Raw genomic sequence first — 21,658 nt, forward strand, 5'->3', positions numbered from 1 at the left:
TACGAAAATCTGGATGCTGTGAGTGAAGACCAATGAGAGGTCCCACCAAGATTTTAAAAAATGGAACGCAGATGTCAAGGTCGATGGAACGTTGCAATGATGGCAAATGACTGATGGTTATTAAAAATCTACTAGAGGAAATTTTTCGGCCAAAAGGGAGAAACTTTCTAAAAATCAATTCGGCCAATAAAAATAATATTTGAATAAACGGAGATTTTCATTTATAAATTCCTTAAATCTTGATACGTGATAGAGGAAAGTGCTTATCAGATATAAATTTAGGAGGCCTAAATTATACAGAATCAAATATCAGATCGATATCAACTTTCAAAAATTTAAAAATTGTTGGCCTGTGTAATTTTAACATTACGTTACATATGAACGCGTTTACAAACTCTATCTGCCACTTAATATTTTTTTTGTTTGGTTAGATAATGACAAAAGTGAACGGATACGAAAGCAAACCGCTTGTGGATTTAGCCGTTATCGGTGATATTTTATACGTTGTTTACGTTAATATTTATGTGATTATTAAAAATATGGCGATGGTCAACATTGTCGATTTACAATCGTCAATTCCAAATGTGTTCTGGTAAATTAAATATCGCCCATCTAAAATTAAAAGGAAAGCAATAAAAACAGTTTAAATTAGAGTGTAGAGAAATTAAATCGTGTGAGATATCTAATTAAACCTTATTAAATAATACGCAGTTCCGACCTTTTAAATTAGCACCTAGTTATTAAGTTTCGATATCCATTACCACTTAATAAGTTCCTAATTAAATTTCAACGCCTCTTTAATTTTGAAATATATCTTCGAACAGCGAATGACAACTTTAGTTATTATGTTCAGTTTATTCTTTTAGTTTGAAGGTCGTTTCGTTACCAATTCGGATAGAACGTCTTGCCACCGTCATTCAATGTTTCCTCGCTTTAACAGGGACGGGCTGAAATGCCACCAGTGTGCTTTTTCCTTTAAAGTATTTTTTGTTTGTTGCAGAAACGAAAACCATACTCCACGGTGTGTCTGGGAAGTTTAAATCCGGAGAGTTGTCCGTAATTATGGGCCCGTCCGGGGCCGGAAAAAGCACCCTGTTAAACATTTTGGCTGGGTTTGTGTAAGTACCACATTTATATACAAATATTTCCAACAAGTTTAAGTATTACAATAATAAAAGGAAAATTATCGGCGTCGCATTTAAAGCGTTATCAGCGTTGCACTTAAACTTTGGATACTGGATTAAAAACTAAAAATAATATAAATTTCGTTTAGAATGGAAATGTGTAATAAAATAGATTTAAATAAAATGAAAAATGAACGGCAAAAGTATGGAATAAATTTATTTAAACATGCTCATCAAAAATTAGATGTCAATATCAAGTTCCTTGAATAAAAATTTTTATTTTTAGGAAAACAAGAAGTTTGTAATTTGTTTAACTCAAAATATCCAGAAATACCCATTGCAAGGTCCACAGTGAGTGAAAGTAAGAGAAAATGTATAGAAACAGCATGTAACAAAAATTATTTTTATTAGGTGTTCAAAGGGCCCACCACTAACTCTTGACAATAGGCTTATTGATTTAAAAACCTTTCCAAAACATTATTTTAATTAATTTTTGTTATTTCGTATTTAATTCTAAATTTTAAATCATCAAAATTTTGTGGTTCTCCCTTATACACTTTTAAATAACTCCAGAGGACAAATACAGTGGAGTAATATTTGGAGATCTTGCAGGCCATTCTATTGATCGCCTTCTATCTTTGTCTCTGTCCGGAAAATACGTTATTTAAATGTTCACGCGTACTTGACGAACAAAATGGGACGAAGCACCATCCTGTTGAAACCAAATATATCGATCTGGCTGATTTGGATTTAGGAAATAAACTGCGAGAGTAGAAATAGAAAAATTGTAAATATCGGGCTCCAGTAAGATGTTGATCAAAGATATTATTTAAAGTCCCTGCCCAAACATTTATTTTTTGTGGAAGTTATGTATGATTTTCTCTCATTCATTGGGAAATATTACTACTTTAATGCCTACAATTTTGTTTATTTACGGTACAATTTTAACAAAATGTACTCTGCGGTCGGAATTATCTTCATTATTATTTGAAGCTACTTCAGAAGATGCACCAAAAAAAAATAAAATTTCAATTCTCTTTTGGGTTTTATTTAGACGCGCCATATTCACGTTCTTGACTGACAGAAATGTAATTATCAGAATTTAAGAACTTTAATAGTACTTACCGGTCCATTTCAAAATTAAATTTGTTTTTTATGGATGGTATGATGATATGCTATATGAATTATGAGGGAAATTTGACACAGAAATCTAAAAAGGATTTAAAAAAAGCGTAACATTTAAAAAGGAACTTTGTTTCGACATCTACTTTTTGATCCACTCAAGTATGCGTCTGGCAGACTACCAACTAGATATGCAGATAAGATAGTGCTTTTACAGATAAATAATGTTGGCTTTAAATAATACCAACAATGAATGTCCCATTTTCTCTTCTAATGACTAAAAACATATTTCTTTTATGCTGAATCCTTTTAAAGCTTTCCAAAAGCTCACTTTTTTCTAACATCAATATTTGACGAGGCACTACGAGCAAATTTTTACAGGTTACCAAATTTGTCTACATTAACTTTGAATTACTTTTGTTTACATTTTTATCCATAATTTAATGAATACTTTTAAGAGTTTTTGATATTATAAATTTTATCTGACGCACTGGCATACAAGGTTTTAACATCACATAATTCATTTTATTGGGAGCATCGGGTATTTCGACCTTCTTCTAGCTAATAAAGCATTATAAAGATGTTGCGGTATTTTTTAGGCGCCAGTGACTTTCTTCATTAAACGTCATTTTACTCTTGCTTCTTGGTTTACTGAAATAGAAAAGAATCATTTAAAATAATCTTTATGGCGTAGATGTTGCACAGAATATAGCTTTGGGTGACTTTTTGCCTACCTATATGTGGATCAGTGCCAAGGAACTAAATATTTTTGATTGATAGCCATTTTCTTCTTTTTAGATAAATGACGCAATGTAGAATTAGACAAATTGTATTATATTCTATTAGTAAAAGTAGCAGCCAAAAATTCGCTGATGCTGAACTAATCCGAATTTTTGTCTCAATATATTTATTTAATATGGAATTAAAACTATTCATTTGAAACAATAACTAACTTGAAATGTTAGGCGTTATCGAACAAAATGAGACTTACGAGAATTTGAAAGTGAAAAAAAAAGCTATTGAAAGATGTAGAGCTGGGTTTAAAATAGATATGCGCTAAGACTGCGTTTTTATTTTAAAACCGACTTCCAAGGTTTTCAATATAAAATAACGTAATATTTTCCCTTAGAAATTTATACGAAGTTTTAAAAAATAACACTATCAGAATGAAAGAGAAGGAAGCACCGCTGTTATCATATTTGTCAAAGGTTGTCGCGTCACTCTGTACTAATAACGTAGCTAAAGTACTTTGGGATTGGGATCTAAATTTGTGTCAAATTATAGCGGACCAAACAAACACTGGTCAAGTTTTTAAAAATGCTACGTTAAACTTATTTGCCATGCAAAATTAACGAAATTTAGTGCACATGTTCCTCAAGAATACTCCAAATATGAAAACATGATATTTCTTTATGCCCTACAAGTCACGGTACATCCTTATGTTCGGAATGAATTTCGATCTCTTTAAAACTGAACGGATTATACACTCTACCCAGTGGCATACTGAATTTCATTAAAATTATTCAAAAGTTTTCGATTCGTTTCCCTACGGTTGGGTGGGTTGTTTGGTATGCTGTAATTTGACTCCCAATCCCATCCCAATCTCAGTCTCGTTGTACTAAAGCAGCCAACAAGCATTTCGATTGTGGTGCGCTGGGAAAAACCTAGATGGATAGATATCAACAAAGAATTTTGGTTCAAAAAATTTCCGCCATATTTCATATCTATAATTTTGTGTTTCTCTTATGTTTAAAGGTACGAAAGCGCTGAGAGGCCACAAAAAATAAAACATAAGTTTTAGATTTTTCTTTTAGTTTTGTAGACTTAGAATTTCTGAGAAAAATTTCTGACCTAAGTCAAAATTTCTGAGAAACAAGTCAGAATTACTGATTTCTATCAGAATTTCTTAGAAATGTGTCAGAATTTAATTCTGAATTTTTTCATTAATTGAGGAAGTTTTGGTTAGTTTTTATGGCATAATAATAAAAATTAGCAATTTTAGGATTTTTGACTTGACAAATTTTTTTTAACCTGTCGAGTTCTGGTTAAAACATGATTAAAATCTGAAAAGAAGTTCCGATTTAAAAGTTGATTGCATTTTTTATCTTTTTTATAAATACTTAAAACGCGAAAAAATACCAACAGCAATAAAAAACCAATATTTGAAAATAACAATTTTGGTAATAGTTATGAAAAAACAAAATATTATGAAAATGCCATAATATTTTCGATTCGCGATGTCCCTCACGAGAAACTTACGTCAGAGTATTTGACGTATTTTTCAGAAATGCTGACTGCTTTTCATAAATTGTGACTTGTTCTCAGAAAATCTGACTTGTTTTTCAGAAATTTTAATTTTAGTCAGAAATTCTAACTTCTTACTCAGAGATTCTGAATTATCTCTGAGAAATTATGACTTAATTCTGACAAATTCTGCCTAATTAAACTCAACTTTATATTTTATTTTGCGGGACTTTCAGCGCTTTCGTCTGGAGGCAAAGGCAAATAAAAAATAACAAGGTGCTGGCTACAGTGGCGTTGCCGGAAGAACTTAACGATGACGATGCATTTTGTTCACAGAACTCGAGGAAGTACGGGTAAAGTGACGTTGAACGGCATGCAGCGAGACAACAGCCCGCGTTTTAGAAAGTTGTCGGCTTATATTCCGCAAGAGGAAGAACTGCGATTAGCTTTGACAGTGAAAGAGGCCATGACCTTCGCCGCTAACCTGAAACTAGGTTACTCCGTTTCCCATCAGTATAAGGCGCAACAAGTACGTAACATTGAGGAAAACGAGCGTGAATCACCTGCAACAGGAAGTTTGTCAGGTTTTGAATGTTTAAAATCGATTTTTAACGCTTTACGACGATTTTTTAATTTTTCATTGTTTTTAAGGAAAATATCTTTCATTTATACGTTTTGCTGTGCGGATAAATTTTACTAACACGAGGTGCGAAATTGGCAAAGTTCCGTCTGTCGCTGCCTAAATGTATTTTAATTTAAATAAATTATACCTCGTACACGCGATAACAATAGCGATACGGTCATGAGCCGAAATTAAATCGGCAATTAAGTCGTACATCACACTCGACAATAATTATTGTTGAGGAGCGTGTTAGCGTTGCATTTTGTACTTTGTCGATTCCAGTAAAGGTTAAATTTACGGAATCAATTATTATCACATTAAATCAGACAACTCTTACGTTTTCATAGGGCACGGGCTCCTTGAATTGGACAAACCTTGGTTAAATAAAAAAAGAATTATTTCATTTCTTTACTGTAAAAAAAACAAGAAATTAAAATAAAAAAATTTATAATGTCTTCGTCATCTCTTTACACAGAGGCCTTTTATTTTTTAGCAATCATAAAATGAAAAAAACTGTAGTTTAAGGAATAATATTTTTGAACATACTTTTATTATTGTTCGCCATGAAAACGCTTGAAAAATTAAGGGACAATTAACGAATATGAATTGTATGTTATATTTTTGTAATGTGTATGTCTCTTTTATTATTGTAGACTTTTAAAACTTGAATTTAAAATTGTAAATATTATGCACTCAAATAAAAAACAATTTGAAGTAATTACATCAATTTTTTAAAATTTAAAGATATTTGTCATACCAATATTTTTTAAAATTATCATTATTATTTTCCGGATTTATCCTCTCGTTAATTACGAATATAGGTGCCAAGACGTGCTAAGCGCTCAAAGACAACATTTTCTTGGCTACCATATCAATAATAATTAAAAGCAATGTGTTTGCTGTCTGATGCGAGCAAGGCACACTTACCATACCATAGGAAACATTAGTGATTCCGAAAATACTGATAAATAACTGCTCACGGTGATTCAACGAGAGAGTAAATAAAGTTCATTATATTTACAATTACAATTACAATATCTTCTTGTAGTCGCAATTTTTTCCCGGCTCGGTCTGCACCAATTTTTCAAGCTAAATTTCCTTAGTATAGTCCTCAACTCCCATCTCGCTCACATATTTACCTAAAGCCACTAGCCTTCACTGCAATTTTTTCGTGTGCTCGATGTTGACGTGTAAATATTTTCGGAGGTGGACTGTAAGCAGAAGAAAGAATTTAAGAAATTGCTTCAGTTATTAGAAAACTAGTAAGTATGGATATTGTTATTTTACGTTATTTTTTTTCAGTTTAGCTAGCCAAATGTCTTGTTTTTCAAACAGGAGGGTTTACATATGTAATACCCTTAACAGAATTCACATGAATTTTATTGTTTTGCACCGTCAAATTGAATATTAACCTTAGTTTGTCGTACAGAATTCATACGAATTCTATTTTTTTGGCACCGTCAAATGCAGTGCAATAAAATTAATTTTTTCAATATAGTTTTCACCTGCATAAATTGAGTATTTTAGCACTCGTTTCAAACATTACATGAACAAGTAATCGAAGCTTATCGATCGACTGTTTTTATCTTGGAATTCTAGTTTTTATGGTCTGCTTTTTTTACAGGCTCTGGAATTTCTTCAAATGAGGAAGCAGAGACGAACTCTAATCCGGATACCTCTCTTATAACTTGCGTACAATCATCATCTGCTGTTCAAACTGGTTTGGTTGATGATGGTGCCCAAAATATTTTATCATTGCTAAGTAACCAATACTCGAGTATTAAAGGCCCTCCACTCGGATGTAGCTGCTCTTCGTATTAACTTCCGTCTTAAAGGGGTTGAAAAAGAATCTCGAATTACCGCTATAGATTCTTATCCACGTATTTCCAACTGCCCGGCCCTCCAGCCGCCTAAAATTAATCAGGAAATCAAGTGTTGCCTGGATGCAAATGCATTAAAACAGAATAATTTTCTACGGAAACTGCAGTCTCAGTTAGCGGCTGGTATAAGCGCTTTAGCGATTCTGCTTGACGAACAGTACGACACAATGAGACAGAATGCAACACAAGAATCAAAAAAGGAGCTGGAAAAGAGGTGTGATCCATCGAAAATATTCTCGGAAGTTTTTCACGCGCTATCTCTGCATCGTCGTCGTTGTATTCTTTCTTTTCTGGACAGCGGAGTAAAGAAATTATTAGATGTTTGTCCGATAGATGACTTGTTGTTTTGGAAAAAAAACTTTCTGGACCTGTTAAAAAACTCCAAAGAGCCGCAACTTTTGGATTTTACCATTAAAAAGAAGGATAAGATTACCCAATCGTTTTCTTAAAAAACAAAACACAAAACTCCGGCCGGGAGATATCTTCCCAGCCGCGCATATGCTCTCCCGTAACAGAACTTCAAGCAGCCACAGAACAGTTATTAATACCTCAGGTAAATACAGGTTGCGCAGGCCGACTTTCTAATTATTTAGATAAATGAACTCTGATCACCAATGACCATATTGTCCTCTCTTCGATTTCTGGTTATAAGATTCCTTTTAGCAAAACCTAAATAACTCTTTAAAAGAGTTGTCTAGGTTAGAGGACACTATTGCCAAATTATCACAATTTAACACCAATTTTCTTGGTTCCCAAACCTGATGATTCGTCGAGGTTCATTTTGAGCCGCTTCCTATATTCTCGTCATTTTAAATTAGAAGATCACAGGACAGTCTTTAAATTAATATTCCAAATTTGTTTCTTTACATCACTAGATATTAAAGAAGCGTATTTCTTGATTCCAGTTGACAATAAATATAGAAAATATGTATCTTTGACGAATAAACGTTCTTATAATGCCTTTAATTGTTGAACTTTTGGCTAGATTATGCGGCGCCTTTCGCCTTTACAAAGATCGTGAAGTCTAGTAAAATTTTTAAGGTCTAACGGCATTGTCTGTTTTATTTATTTAGATGGCATTCTCATCATCAGTAAGACTATCAAAGTACAAAATGTTTTTTGGTGGTTTCTTAACTTAATTTAAAGGTGTATTAGGGCCTTCTCAAAATGGTACCTTTTTGGATTTTCCATATAACTCTATATCGTTTAAAGTTTTTTTTTACGAATAGAGAAAAATATTCTTCGTTTAGTTCAAATTGCCAAACTTTTATCAAAGGATAGCTGCTCATTTATGTTCTTGGCTCAAACTATAGGAAAATTTGTAGCGGCGCCCCACTGTTCAATACGGTTGACCTCACCTAAAAATCAGAGCAAAAAAGTATTTAGCGTTATGCTCTAGTAACCAGGATTATCATGCAACCCTATTAATCTCAGAATGTATAAAATCAGAAAGGTCCTTCTATAGTGACAAATTCAATATTTGCTCTAGAAATATTTTTTGACGCTTCTCTAACAGGCTGCCGTGCCAAATCTATGAATAAAGTTACGCATGGTTTCTGGCATTTAAATGACTCGCGTCAGGTTGTTGGAATTGTTCCATTTTGAGAGTAGTTAATGTGACAGCTATAGCATTCATCAATCGAATGCGTATTTTCTTAACTGCCTTATATGTTAATACTAAGGACAATATCCATGCAGATAGGAAATCCCGTTCTACCCTAATTTATACAGAATATGAATTATATACTTATGCTTTCCGCGAGATATGTGGCTGTTTTGGAACAACTACGATGGACCTGTTTGCAACGCAAATAAATGCAAAATGTATTAGATATGATATTGAAACCAGATCCTACGTCCGTAGCGGCAGATGCCTTTACAATTTCTCGAAAGGATCAATCTTTCTATGCCTTTCCTCCATTTAGTCTTATATTAAAATGTTGACAAAATATCGTTGCTTAAAAGCCCTAAGAATAGTAGTGGTTCCACACTGGAATACCCAGCCTAGGGTTTCTGTCTTTTATAAACTTATTGCAAGAAAACCGTTTGTTTTCACACCAAACTCTCATTTTTTCATCTTTCAGGAATTGCCATCCACCATCCGGGAATCTTTTCACAAAAGAGGTTTCCCAGCAATAATACTTCGGTCACTAAGTTTATCTACTTTAAAACAATACAGTTCATACTTAAAAAAATTGTGTGACTTTTTCAGTACAAATAGGCATAATCCATTTGACTACTCTCTAAATTTGATACTGACATTTTAAACATGAGGTTATGTTGTTAGGTTATATTTAATCGTTAACTCGCTACATGCAGGTATAGTTTTGCTTTTTTCAGTAGACAATTCAGATAAGCTGTTATACCTGGCCAGTTTATTTCCTCTATCCGATATTTCTAGGCTACATTTAACGATCAAGCTAACTACTTTATTAGCGTTAGTCACAGGTCACAGTTTACAAACTATGACAAGCATCCGTTAGATTTCCAGATAGAATAGAAATTAGAATTTCAGATAGAATTAAAATTCATCTAATAAACATTTACAGCCATAGTATTTTAAGGAAATGTAAATTGTTTGCTTAGGAGCTGTTATTATTGATCATTATGAACATATCACTAATGACATTCGTCTCCCTGACACTGACTTATTTCTACTGTTTACAAATACAAACCTTTTTGACCAGTGTCAACGCAAAGATGGAGCAAATGGATTAAGCTTACCCTTACAGCTAGTAGCATCGATACCACCCATTTTTCGGGTTAGAGCACTCGCCATGTTGCCTCTTCGGCAGCCTTTTGCATAGGGATATCCATTGAAGTTATTATAAATACGGCAGGTTGACCGATGACCCTGCAACATTTGCCAAAGGGGTCCTAGGCTCTGTGGATAGTACCTGTATTTAGTTTTAGGTATTTAGATATATATTTATAATGCTATTTTTTATTTTTTAATATTATTAAGTTGCATTATGAACGGAGTTATCGTTGTTGAGGAAATTCTAGATCTTTCTCTTTAAACATCTACAAATAGTTATTGTAATTCGACAACAGCAATACGAAATATAATTAAATGATTAATTGACTTACCTTAAGGAAAATTGATCCATATTATATGAGTTATTGCCGTTCGAAGAATTACAAACCCATCCCACCCCAGGTTGATCTAGAATTTTTATCAAAATTGGAGTGAAGGCTAGTGGCGGTAGGTAAAGGTGTGAGCAAGATGGGAGTTGGGGACCGTACTAGGAAAGTTTAGCTTTAAAAATTCTTGCAGACCGAGCTAGGAAAAAATTGGTACTACAAGTAGTTATTGTAATTCCTCGAACGGCAATACTCATATAATATGTATAAATTTGGTTTCAAAAGTTATGAAAAAAAATATAAAAGTTGTAAAGATTGTTAGGATGCGCGCAATTGAAAATTATTTTAAAGTATACAAGGCAGCTCAAAAAAGACGGAAAAAAAATTGGAAAACCAAATTTTAAAATTTTGGTTTGAATTCATACATTCATACATATTTAAAATTAATAGTTTTTTATATTTTAATTTTTCTAAAAAACATGCTACAGAATGTTCAAGATAAAGGAATATGTTTGGAACATTTTAAATTGAAAAATCTCAATTTTCTTAAATGGCGCACCATACATATTATTTTTTCTGAAAGACCTTTGTTTTATTCGCCACGCGTTTTCAAGCTTTCAATAATTTTAAATTGTGTATGCTCAAAATCTTTGCATTTTCAATTTAAATTGAAATAAAACACCACAGTTAACCAATATGATTAAAAATAAAATGGGTAACATTGTGATCGTTATTTAATAAAAAAATTAAAAAAATATATTTACAAAGAAAGAAGAAATATTTAAGCATTACATACCTTATAAAAATAGGTTCCAAATATATTTTATAAGTAAGAAAACCCTGAAATAGGACTTAAAAACAGCAGTGAACAAATTTAAAGCACTCAACACAACATAAATTCAGTTGAGAGGTTATGTCTGTATTTAGTACCGCGTAAATTACCGGGGTGGTACGCACACTGGTTCGCTCTTATGTGGCCAAGGCCTTTATTTTAATATATCAATCAAAACTGATAATTTTATTATTGCCTTGAAACATTCCGAGCAAGAATCGTGTACTATATTATTGATATAAGTCACAATAACTGTTGGCAATTTAAAAGTTTATTTTATTTACAAATAATTGTACTTATTTTTTTCTTTGGTATATTTACCAGAAATTAAAATTAGAGTTTTTAATAGGTTATAATCATGAACCTATGCGTAACTCTGATGATATTGCTTTCGCGATTGGGACTACCTAACTATAATTTCAAGTATTGACGCGATACCGCAAACTTACCCTAATTATACAATAATTAGCAATGTACATGGTTCCCAAGCTAAAACTGAAGTAGATAGATATTCGAACTTCAGAGTGACATAAATGTAAGTGTATTTCAAAATTTATTAATAAGTCAGAAGAAATGTATTACATCTTCATTTGATAAAAATATTTTCTTGCCTAAATCTTTTCAAATGCTTATTTCTGTACTCACTTAATTGACCTATTGGCTGATAGACCTTATAACGCCCACCAGTTGAATCAAAAATTTATGTAGTGATGTGGTGATGGCCTTTAAAACCAACCAAGGTAATGCTGAATGCTAGCAGATCTGTGGGCGTATATTTCATGTCTCATTTAAAAATCTCGAATCAAATAATCGGTCCCTTAAACGAAAGCAACAAAGAAACATTCCACAACACGTGGGCTTTCTTGTATAACAATATGTTTGTATGTATCCTAATCGGAATCTCTTCGGGTTGTGGCAAATAAAAATCACTTTAATTGTTATCGTAGCTCAATTTACACTCAGTTTTCCTATTGCTAAATACGGAAAAATACAAATCAAAAACATTCTTCCCGGCATTGACGGTCAAAATCCAAGGATTATTTTGATGTTTTAGCACCTAATACGTCTTAAAATCCTCATAAACATTCTTTGTGAACGTTTCCATATTTTCGATAAAACACACATTAACAGTAAATAAAAACAACCCGGTTCAATGTCATCGGAAGGCGTACTATTTTGTTCGGACGATTTAACGGACCGTTAATCAAGCATGAAAATTAGCAAAACAATAAGAAATAGACTGAATTTAAATGTTTTCGCGTCCTTTGGCATCTACCAAATATCATCCCCTTCGACCTATCGACAAGTGAGTTGATTAAACTATGGGCAGACGTTTTTAATTATCGATTTTGTTTTTTCCAAATTAAAAAAACTGTTCCATATATTTGACGATTAACTCCAAAGGTTAGGTGACCAAAGTGACGCGTTCTTAATTGTTTGAAAATGTCAACGTAATAAAAAATTAAATTTGAAGGTTTATTTGAAAACTTAATAAACAACCTCCGGTATACAACTCTATTTCATTTAAAGATCATAATGGGTATTTTTGCGGGGTATCTCCGTTATTTTTATTGATACCGGGTGTCTCAGAAAGGGCAACGAGATACGCTATTGGGGAAACAGATGTTCCTAAACATTTGGAAAAAAAGAGCGTAATTGGCATCTTAAATTTTCAAGCCGGTTCGTGTAAAATTTTCTTATATAAGAGTTCCAGAGGGCTCGCAATATTTTCGGAAATAAATTCCGGTAAGTCCAAAATGGCTGAGTGAGATGGCGTTTTTTTGTCCTAATTACAAAATAAATATTTTTTCAAAATTAAATAATATATGAATAAATGAGTTTTTTAGATTGTTAGATAGCCAAACAATATCCCAATAACCCAGTGAAAACCGCATCTCAATATGATAATGATCGTGATCATGACAATGGTCATGATAAGAGGCTTTAGAATTTTCATTTCTAGGTATAAAACAAAGCAGTATACCATATTTTTCATAATTTTTATAAGTTGCCATCATTAAAAGAAAGTGGCAAATATCAACAACGAAAACTCTGCCTTAAGTCGATCCAAACATATTTGTGGTCTGTTCATAGCCATTTTCTGTTGCAAAATTTATTTTAGGACGAAGTATTAAAAAAATGTTTTTATCGCTAACGCGTTTGTTTGATGTTTATTGTATTAAAAATGTCTTATCTAAACTCTAAGCGTTAGGAACGAAGAAAAATACTGATTATTTGAATACACATCTCAATTAAATAATTCAATAGTGAATAAAATTGGTTAGACTTCAACAATTTAATAATTTTGGCTAGTGAACTAACTCTAATTATTATTGAAAAAATTGGGATAATAATAAATTAATTAAAAATGACCGAGGATATCAAAACGTATTAATGTTGGCTACTGATTAACTTTCTGCGAACCAAAGCTATTTTGATTTTAAATATCATTAATAATAAATAAAAAAATAAATAATAAATAAGCGTTTTATTTGGTAAATAGCAACCCGTAAATTGTAAATTGTTTTTAAACTCGCAATTTCGCAATATCTTGTACTATAACCAAAGACTTGTCAAAAATTTGCTTTATGAAATCTCGAAATCTGAAGCCCACCCAACTCTGAAAATTTTTCGCCGAAGTTTAAATTAATATTTATTTAGCTTATCTTAGCTGATTTTACATAACTATCCTATGTTAACTTTGTTCTGTTAAGTGAATTATAAAAGCCGAAAAAATATTATTTTTTTCTAGGAAATTTTACGGCATTGAAAAGTTGCTTTTTGTACTTTTGTAAAAGTGCAAATCCAAAAGTATGATTGTAACCTAAATTAGACAACATTTAGTGACTATAATATATAGCAATCAAATATCCTTATAACAGTTTATATGGAAATATCTGTTTGAATTTGCTAAGATTTTCTATTACATTGACCCAATATTTCAAAAACCAGATTTACAAACGCAACAACACAAAACGCTTTCATTTACTCACAAATCGTTTGCTAACAATCGTTTTTATCTGTGATTGATCTATTCACCTATTTTTTATATGTTAAAACTACTTGTACGTCCTATAGATTAGTGGCGTTCCAAGACCAAAATTTAAAAAAAGCACAAAATAGATACTAAGCTAATGGAGTGAGTGTGATGTAATTTCAGAAATAATAGGTAACTAATGTTGCGTTTGAAAATTGGTGGACTGTATTTTCGTTGGTTCAAAAACACTAACGTTATCACTACATAAAACTTTATTCCTCTTACTGCCGAATAGATAACATTACTAACAAGACTAGACAAAAGAAAACATGGTCTCTATTCGTTCACCGCCGACATGCTTCTCCTCTCCTTCGCGGCCGGCGCAGGGAAAAAATCGAGTATGTTGGGTTGCATACCGCACAAAACTAAACAACTAAAACTAAAAACTAAAACGCACCAAGGGAACAACACTATTTCGGTATAATAGGGTCTCAAAAACCTAAATCGAAGACCAATAACCACAGAAAAATCGCCTTAAAATTGGTCGCTGTTTTTTGCTATTTTAATAACTTTTTTACCGCAAGGATAAAAAAATCTAATCACTAATTAATCAAACTATTTTTATTAACTGATTACGCATCTAAGAAGTATAAAGTATACCTTTAACAATCATCTCTTTTAACAAAAATGATTCATTTCTAATTTAAGTGATGCTTGTCAAAGTATGTCTGCTAATCGTTTTAATTATCTTCATTAAAAATCTACGCTTTAGGAACGAAGAACAATACTGATTATTTCAATTCACATCTTACTAGATAAATAATTCAATAACGAATAAAATTGGTTAGTCTTCAGAACATTTTAAACCTTGATTAGTTGACTAAACAATTTCGAATGCCAATATTTAAAAAATTAGCATAAATTAGAAGCGACAAAAGATAGAACAATGCACTACTTTCGGTATAATTTGAATAAATTAGTAATTCCGCAAAAATATCTAATATTTATTGAACAGTTGATTTAGGTATTCGTGTGTTCTACCTGGCTTACTCTTCATATGTTGTCTTCGCACTTGCATTTGGATTATTATGTCCCCACACTTTTTTTTTAAATTTCAATCCCAGAATGAAATATGATGTCCAAATCATAAAATTATGGAAATTTTAGCATTGGATTTTGCAAACAAAAAAGACATACAGATAACAATAAATACCGATGCAATAGTGTCTTGAAAATTTAAGCGTTTTGTGTTGTTGCGTTTGTAAACTTGGTTTTTGAAATATTGGGTCAATGTAATGGAAAACCGTAGCAAATTCAAGCAGATATTTCTATATAATGACAAGCTATTATAAGGAATTTTAGAGAAAAATCGCTTTAAAAGTGGTCACGCCCTATGACGCCCATCTCAGAAATACTAAAGTATTTTGCTACTAATAACATTTTTTACCGACAACGGATAGATTCCGAGGTAAAGTACTTTAAGCGCTAATTGGGCCAGCCTGTATAGTCTGTATTTGTTTTACTCTTGCAGTCCAAGGTTTCAACCGCGGACCTCTTTACATATCTTCGGTTGTGCCCACAAAACGCCGTATACGACAACAGTAAACAAAGCTTAAGCACTCAACTGTTGCGAAAATGCCATTCGCCTAAATAACCATAATAATATTCAGGCGTATATGACCATTAGAGACGGGTTTACTAATTATCTTATAATTGTGCTTTCGACACATCGCCTACCGTCTAATTAAGATAAATGATTATTACAGGTTGTTGAAATATTGGAGTTACTGGGTCTAGACCAATGCCATCACACGTTGACTTCTAGATTATCGGGAGGTCAGCGCAAGAGACTCGCCGTCGCGTTGGAGTTGTTGAGCAACCCCCCGATCTTGTTCCTGGACGAACCCACGACGTAAGTCTATAGTCTATTTCAGAAGGGTGTAAAGTGGTAAAACCCCATTCGGAATCCAAAGGGTCTACAGAATAATCCAAAGGATCTTTATCCCATTGGTTTACATGATGGTGTACTATTTAAAAATCTTCTGGATTCTTCCTGGTTGTTTTTAAATCGAACTTGCTGAAGTTTCACCAGTCACCCTGTTGGCTTCGTCAGAGATTAACTGAAAGTGGTGTACATTTCATGATTATGTTCGGCAATAATGACTTTATTTGTCCTAGTCTTAAGGCTCTTTCTGTACTTGTAGCCTAGAATAGCCTGGATATGTTTCGTTCTATTTCTTCAATATATTCCACATATGCGTGGAATGCTGTAAACTCCTGAAATTTTGTCCGGAATTTTGTCTTTGATGGATTGAATATTTGAAGAAGTGGTAAATCTGGTTTTAACATTATATATCTTAAGAACTTGTGATATGTATTCAGTAATGTTTTAAATGTAATTAAATACCACAAATGAGTTGCTTTCTAACTGCTTTTCCTTAGGGAGGTTGTGGAGAAAATTACTTATTGCGGATGTTGTCGAAAAAAACCCTTTTTACTACGCCATGCTTTCGGAAATGTTTATCTCCTTTATCAAGGCTAATATATGACCAAAACTTTTGACCTGTAGTCAGTTTGTGTTTTTTTTTTCATATACAATGAGAGTTCATCCATCTTTGGCTGCGAGAAGGTTTAATGTACCAAACAAGCACAACAGAAATTTCCTCGATTCTTATGAGTTTTGTATCTAAAAATGAGACACTATTGTCGGTCTCACTTGCAATCGTAAACTGAATATACTGATGGTATCCATTAAAAACCTCTAGCATTAGGTCTGAAGTACCTGTAGGAATTGCGCAAGTAATATCGTCGACATATTACTTAAAAATCGGGCACTGATAATTCAACATAGGAATGCGTGTGGCCAAAAGATCATTGATAAAAGACATTATGAAGTATGTATGCTGGTGTTGATCCGTGTATTCATCCGTTCGTTGTTTGATCCTAAATTAGAATCGATTGCCTGAAGTTTCGCCAAAATTTCATCTGGCATCTTCAGAGGCTGCGGGTCCATGTCACTTGTACGTGTCCGCACTTAAATTTTAAGAGATCACTGGTTAGATTTTTATCTTGTCACATTGTTGGTACCATATAAACCTTCACTAATTAACGCCTCATTAATATAAATAACTTTTTTCTGCTCTCTGTATTCATCGATATTTTAATAATAATAATTTAGAGTGGGGATAAAAAAAATATTTCACAAAGTTCCTACCTACCTACGCCTATGGCCGACACTGAGAGGAACTGGACACTTTTCTGGGAATGACCTGTATATCTACTTGGATGGGGAAATTCGAAATAACCGAATCAAACAATTTTCTGCAGAGGATTGGACAGTTCGTCTTGCAGCCACTGCATTTCTCTCTTCAAGCGGCTGGCACAAGAAGGTCGGACGATCATTTGCACGATTCACCAGCCGTCAGCTTTGCTCTTTGAAATGTTTGACAAGCTATACGCTTTGGCGGACGGCAAATGCATTTACGACGGTCCAACCAGCAGCCTTGTGCCTTATTTGGATAAATTCGGGTTGAAATGTCCACCGTATCACAATCCGGCAGATTTTCGTAAGTGTGAACAGATTTATCATGTTTGTAAGAAAGTGCACCTCGACAACTCTAAAAACAAGCTGTACTTTTGAACTTTTGCATTGCTAAAAAAATCTCTTGGAGTGAAATTATCTAATGATTGCAATAAACTTCTTATAACTTCAAAAGGAAATTTTGGTAATCAAGTACTCTAATTCTTTTTTAATTCTTTTGTTTTGTACAATAGAAGTTGCGTGTTTTTGGAATAAGTTATATACCACTTATTGGCGTGGTCAAATTTTTGAAAAACGTTAAATTAGAAATCAATCATGAGAGCTACGTATGTATTTTTTCATTTCGTCTTTACTTTGATGTGTTTCCGGGCTTTTAGGAACTTTCACTGTAAAAAGAAAACGTTTTTCGTAGATATAGCCAGTCCAAGAAGAAATGCAACATCAATATTTCAGAAACAATTTTCATATGAATAAAATTATCTGTGACCTTTTTAAATGCTTTTCATTTTTCAGAACTTGTGGAAAGAATTTTTAAACTGTCAAATACGTGCAATTTTCTTGTAAACATATTTACATGCGTCCAAGATTAAGCTATTAAATTCAAAAGTTTTATTTTTCTTCCAGTTATGGAAGTTGCCATAGGCGAGCATGGCACTGATCTGAACGTGTTGGCTGACGCATCCAAAGAAATTCAAGAACACAGTAGCGTAGTGTGCAGCAAAGGTTTGAAGCGATTTGTTAGAGATTTTTCTGTCGGTAACGGGGAATGTTTGATTGCAGAGCAAGAAAGCTTACTAAATTGCAGCGGCAAAGGGGCGGTAGATCTGATGTCAGCCGAAGAACCTTTCACTTCGCCGGCCCCCGTCATAATGCAATTTTTCTTACTGTACAAGAGAAGTCTGTTGGCCGCCAAGCGAAATTACGTAATGAATAAAAGCATCTTTAAATAGTTTTGTTAATATCTTGCAAATCTTTGATAATTTAAATTGAAAGCTAATTTTTAAATAACGAATATGCTAAAATGCGTCGTTTCGCGTTTTGTAAATTAACCCTATTTTTTCAAACGTCACCATATTAGTTTAGAGTCTAATTGAGCACTAATAGTATATTATGCGACAAGTGCGGTAAACGGCATTTAACATTTGACGAATAAACCAGTGACTCAAAAAGTTTACCGAACGTGTTGCATACTGTACTTTTTCTACAGCCGTTAGTTTTTGGGTACATTTTCGCAAAATAACACGAATGCATTCCCCCTGACATGACCATCAGAATTGACACACGTCAAAATATGAGACTTAGGAAATATCTCCGAAAACATCCGTGGGAAACAAAACTGTCCTGGTAAAGTGACGCTTCCCGCACGCTAGATCGGTGTGTAATTAGGTATTTTACAGACGGGAGTAGAAAAAAGACAATTTCAACGACATGTAATAGTAGGCGTCTAAGACAACCGTTTCGGGATTATGAACCATTATCATAATCAGGCTTATTAATATACCGGGTATCCAAAAAGTTTGGAGACTGTGTAATATATCGATAATTACACAGTTGATTAAACAACAAAAAAGAAATAAATATTGAATGAAAAAATAACATCAAATATGACCCTAACCCATTGGTGGGGAGGGAGAAACTTTGGCATTTTAAATGGAAATAATCGGGTTCTAATCTATTTTTTCTACTTCCTACTCTAGAGTACCTAATTACGCATTACTCAAACGTCAGTTTTATTCAACACTATCGCGAGCCAATTCGAGCATTTTCACTACTTTAGTTAGGGGTTAAGGGCGATCAAATATTAATCAATTATTGTTGATGGTTCCTTAGACGTTTACGGTGAACGCTACATGCTCTATCGATATAATATAGTTTATCGCTGTAACGTTGCCGTTTCTTCAGAAAAGTAGCATCAACTTTGAAATTTTAAATGGGACACCATGTTATTGCATTTTGCATTGCATACTTTATGATTTATGATATTTTCCTACACCTTTCTTTAGTAGTTTTCGAGAAATTTATTATTTCTTGACCAAAACATAGATTCAATTAACTTTTCATTACCACGACCCTGCAGCCAGTAGAAAGTTAAAATTTTGATCACAGGTTAAGAAGCTAATAAATTTTTAATATCTAAATTAGCTCTATATCATACAGGATTGTTCAAAACTAATGATTTATCTACGACATCCAAAAATGGAAAAAAAATTTTTTTAATGAACACCCTGTATATTGTTACATATTCTAAGAGAAAAGGCCCTTTTGAATGATATATCATGTCTCTATACCATAATCGTTTGGTTTCTGAAATAAAAGTAAGTTTCTCTGAAAACTGGATTACTTTGGCATAATTCATCTTTTAGGTGGCCACGAAATATCCGGTCTTATGTTACATAATATATTTTCCGTTCGACAGTTCAATAAAGATTTAATCATTATAGATTGTGGTACAAATTTTGTCGGATCAAAATCTAAGGAAACAGTAATCTAGGTCTGTTTTGATGAATTTGTTGATTATGCATGGAAAATGTAACAACATTATAATTTGGCTATAGCCAGAACATGGAGTAAACTTAATGAAAGCAATGCTGATTTACAAAAGCTTTACAAAGCATTTTACGAAAAATATTTTGAAAACTATTTGCACTAACAAAATATTACGTACAACAACAAACATCGTACAATCCGTAACACACCGCATACGTAAAAATATAATGGCGTGAGAACGAACGATCTTCCTGGTCAATGCCACTTGACACCTCTTCTGGTCAGTGAGCCGGTGACCCATCTAGTTGGTACCAAGAGGTCTGAAGTTCCTAAACGCTAATATTTTTGAGGAAATCATTTACCATTTTCTTAATATTTGAAGGTATTTTGCTACATTCAATGGTTCGTCGTAAAAAAAAAACTTACTTTATTATCTTTTAACAAGCAAAACAAAATTAAACTATTTTTTTTAATCCCATTTCTTTTGTGTCATGTCGGCAGGCTAAAAGTCTTCATTCCTTCCATTGAAAATACCCTCTTCCGAAAATTTGGCTTGGTGGACCATCTAAAAGATGAATTATGCCAAAGCAATCCAGTTTTCAGAGAAACTTGCTTTTATTTCAGAAACCAATCGATTTAGGCATATAAAAATATATGCTAAAGTTGGTCAACCGGTGTAGGTATTGGTTATAAAATAACTTTAAAATGTTAGAAGCATAAAATACTAGATGAATATTAGCAATATAATTAAATTAGTTATTCAATCAGTATGCCCAGAATACAGTAATATTAAAAAATCGCGTAAATTTTTCAAAACGCAGCAAAACGTGTAACACTGTACGTTGTTTCTTTCAGTCTTCGCATATATAATTTTTGGAAAATATTTGAAACACTCGCCATGACGATATCCATTACTATAAAAAAGTTGCGAAAACGTCTATGGATTCGAAACGTCGAATGCGCATCAATATACAGGTTCTTCTATTTAAAATATAAATGCAGATAATTGTAGATTTTAGATCTGTAGATCATTTCTGAGATCAGAAATACTTCAATTCTAAAATTTAACAAATATATAACGTGTTTTTGGTAAAACAAATAAAAAGACAAATTTTATTTGTCAATTTTATTACTATTACTAAACAATACCTTCTTAACAATATTTAAATAATTTACAATGCAAACTATTCATAACATGTATGTCCCTACCTATATTTGCTCAAATCTTTTTTATACGTGTATCTTTTCTGGCTAGCGGTATATATTTTATAATTATATTGTAATTTATTATATAAAATACCAAATTAAATTAAAATAATTTGTGCCAGAAAACAGTTTTTAATGAAAATAAAAAATATTTACTTATTTATTAGTTAAACTTACAGGCTGATCACCCAATAACAAGTTACAATTAACTTTTTTAAACTAATTTAAAAACTAGCTTAAAAAACTAAGTACCACTACTTAGAATAAGACAAGAAAGAGACACAGGAAATCTGTTAGTAAATCTGTAATATTGGTAGCATTCTTGAATAATTTTTTAATAATTTTGCAAACAATTCGTTCTAGATGTATTTTTGATGGAATTTGTTCACACATCTGTACATATTTGGTATAGAAAGGAGACCAAATAATGCTAGCGTATTCAAGCTTCGAATGATAAAGAATTTTCAGGGTTTTTTCGATTTCTATATGCCAGTTTTACTATTTTTAAAATATGTTCATTGAACATTAATTTCACATCA

General features: G+C 32.6%; 1 protein-coding gene across 1 annotated transcript in view; it reads left to right on the top strand.

Moving 5' to 3' along the window:
* Positions 1-21,658, top strand: part of LOC132705348 (ATP-binding cassette sub-family G member 1-like) — a 45,089-nt gene that overhangs the window by 16,612 nt on the left and 6,819 nt on the right. The window contains exons 2-7 of the mRNA XM_060675884.1: positions 1,001-1,118; positions 4,827-5,019; positions 15,652-15,797; positions 17,213-17,451; positions 18,051-18,149; positions 18,207-18,349. Coding sequence (XP_060531867.1) covers positions 1,001-1,118; positions 4,827-5,019; positions 15,652-15,797; positions 17,213-17,451; positions 18,051-18,149; positions 18,207-18,349 — 938 coding nt within the window. The remainder of the gene's footprint in view (positions 1-1,000; positions 1,119-4,826; positions 5,020-15,651; positions 15,798-17,212; positions 17,452-18,050; positions 18,150-18,206; positions 18,350-21,658) is intronic.

This window comes from Cylas formicarius, unplaced genomic scaffold, assembly GCF_029955315.1.
Source record: "Cylas formicarius isolate icCylForm1 unplaced genomic scaffold, icCylForm1.1 PGA_scaffold_7__23_contigs__length_41026272, whole genome shotgun sequence".
Taxonomy (NCBI): Eukaryota; Metazoa; Arthropoda; class Insecta; order Coleoptera; family Brentidae; genus Cylas; species Cylas formicarius.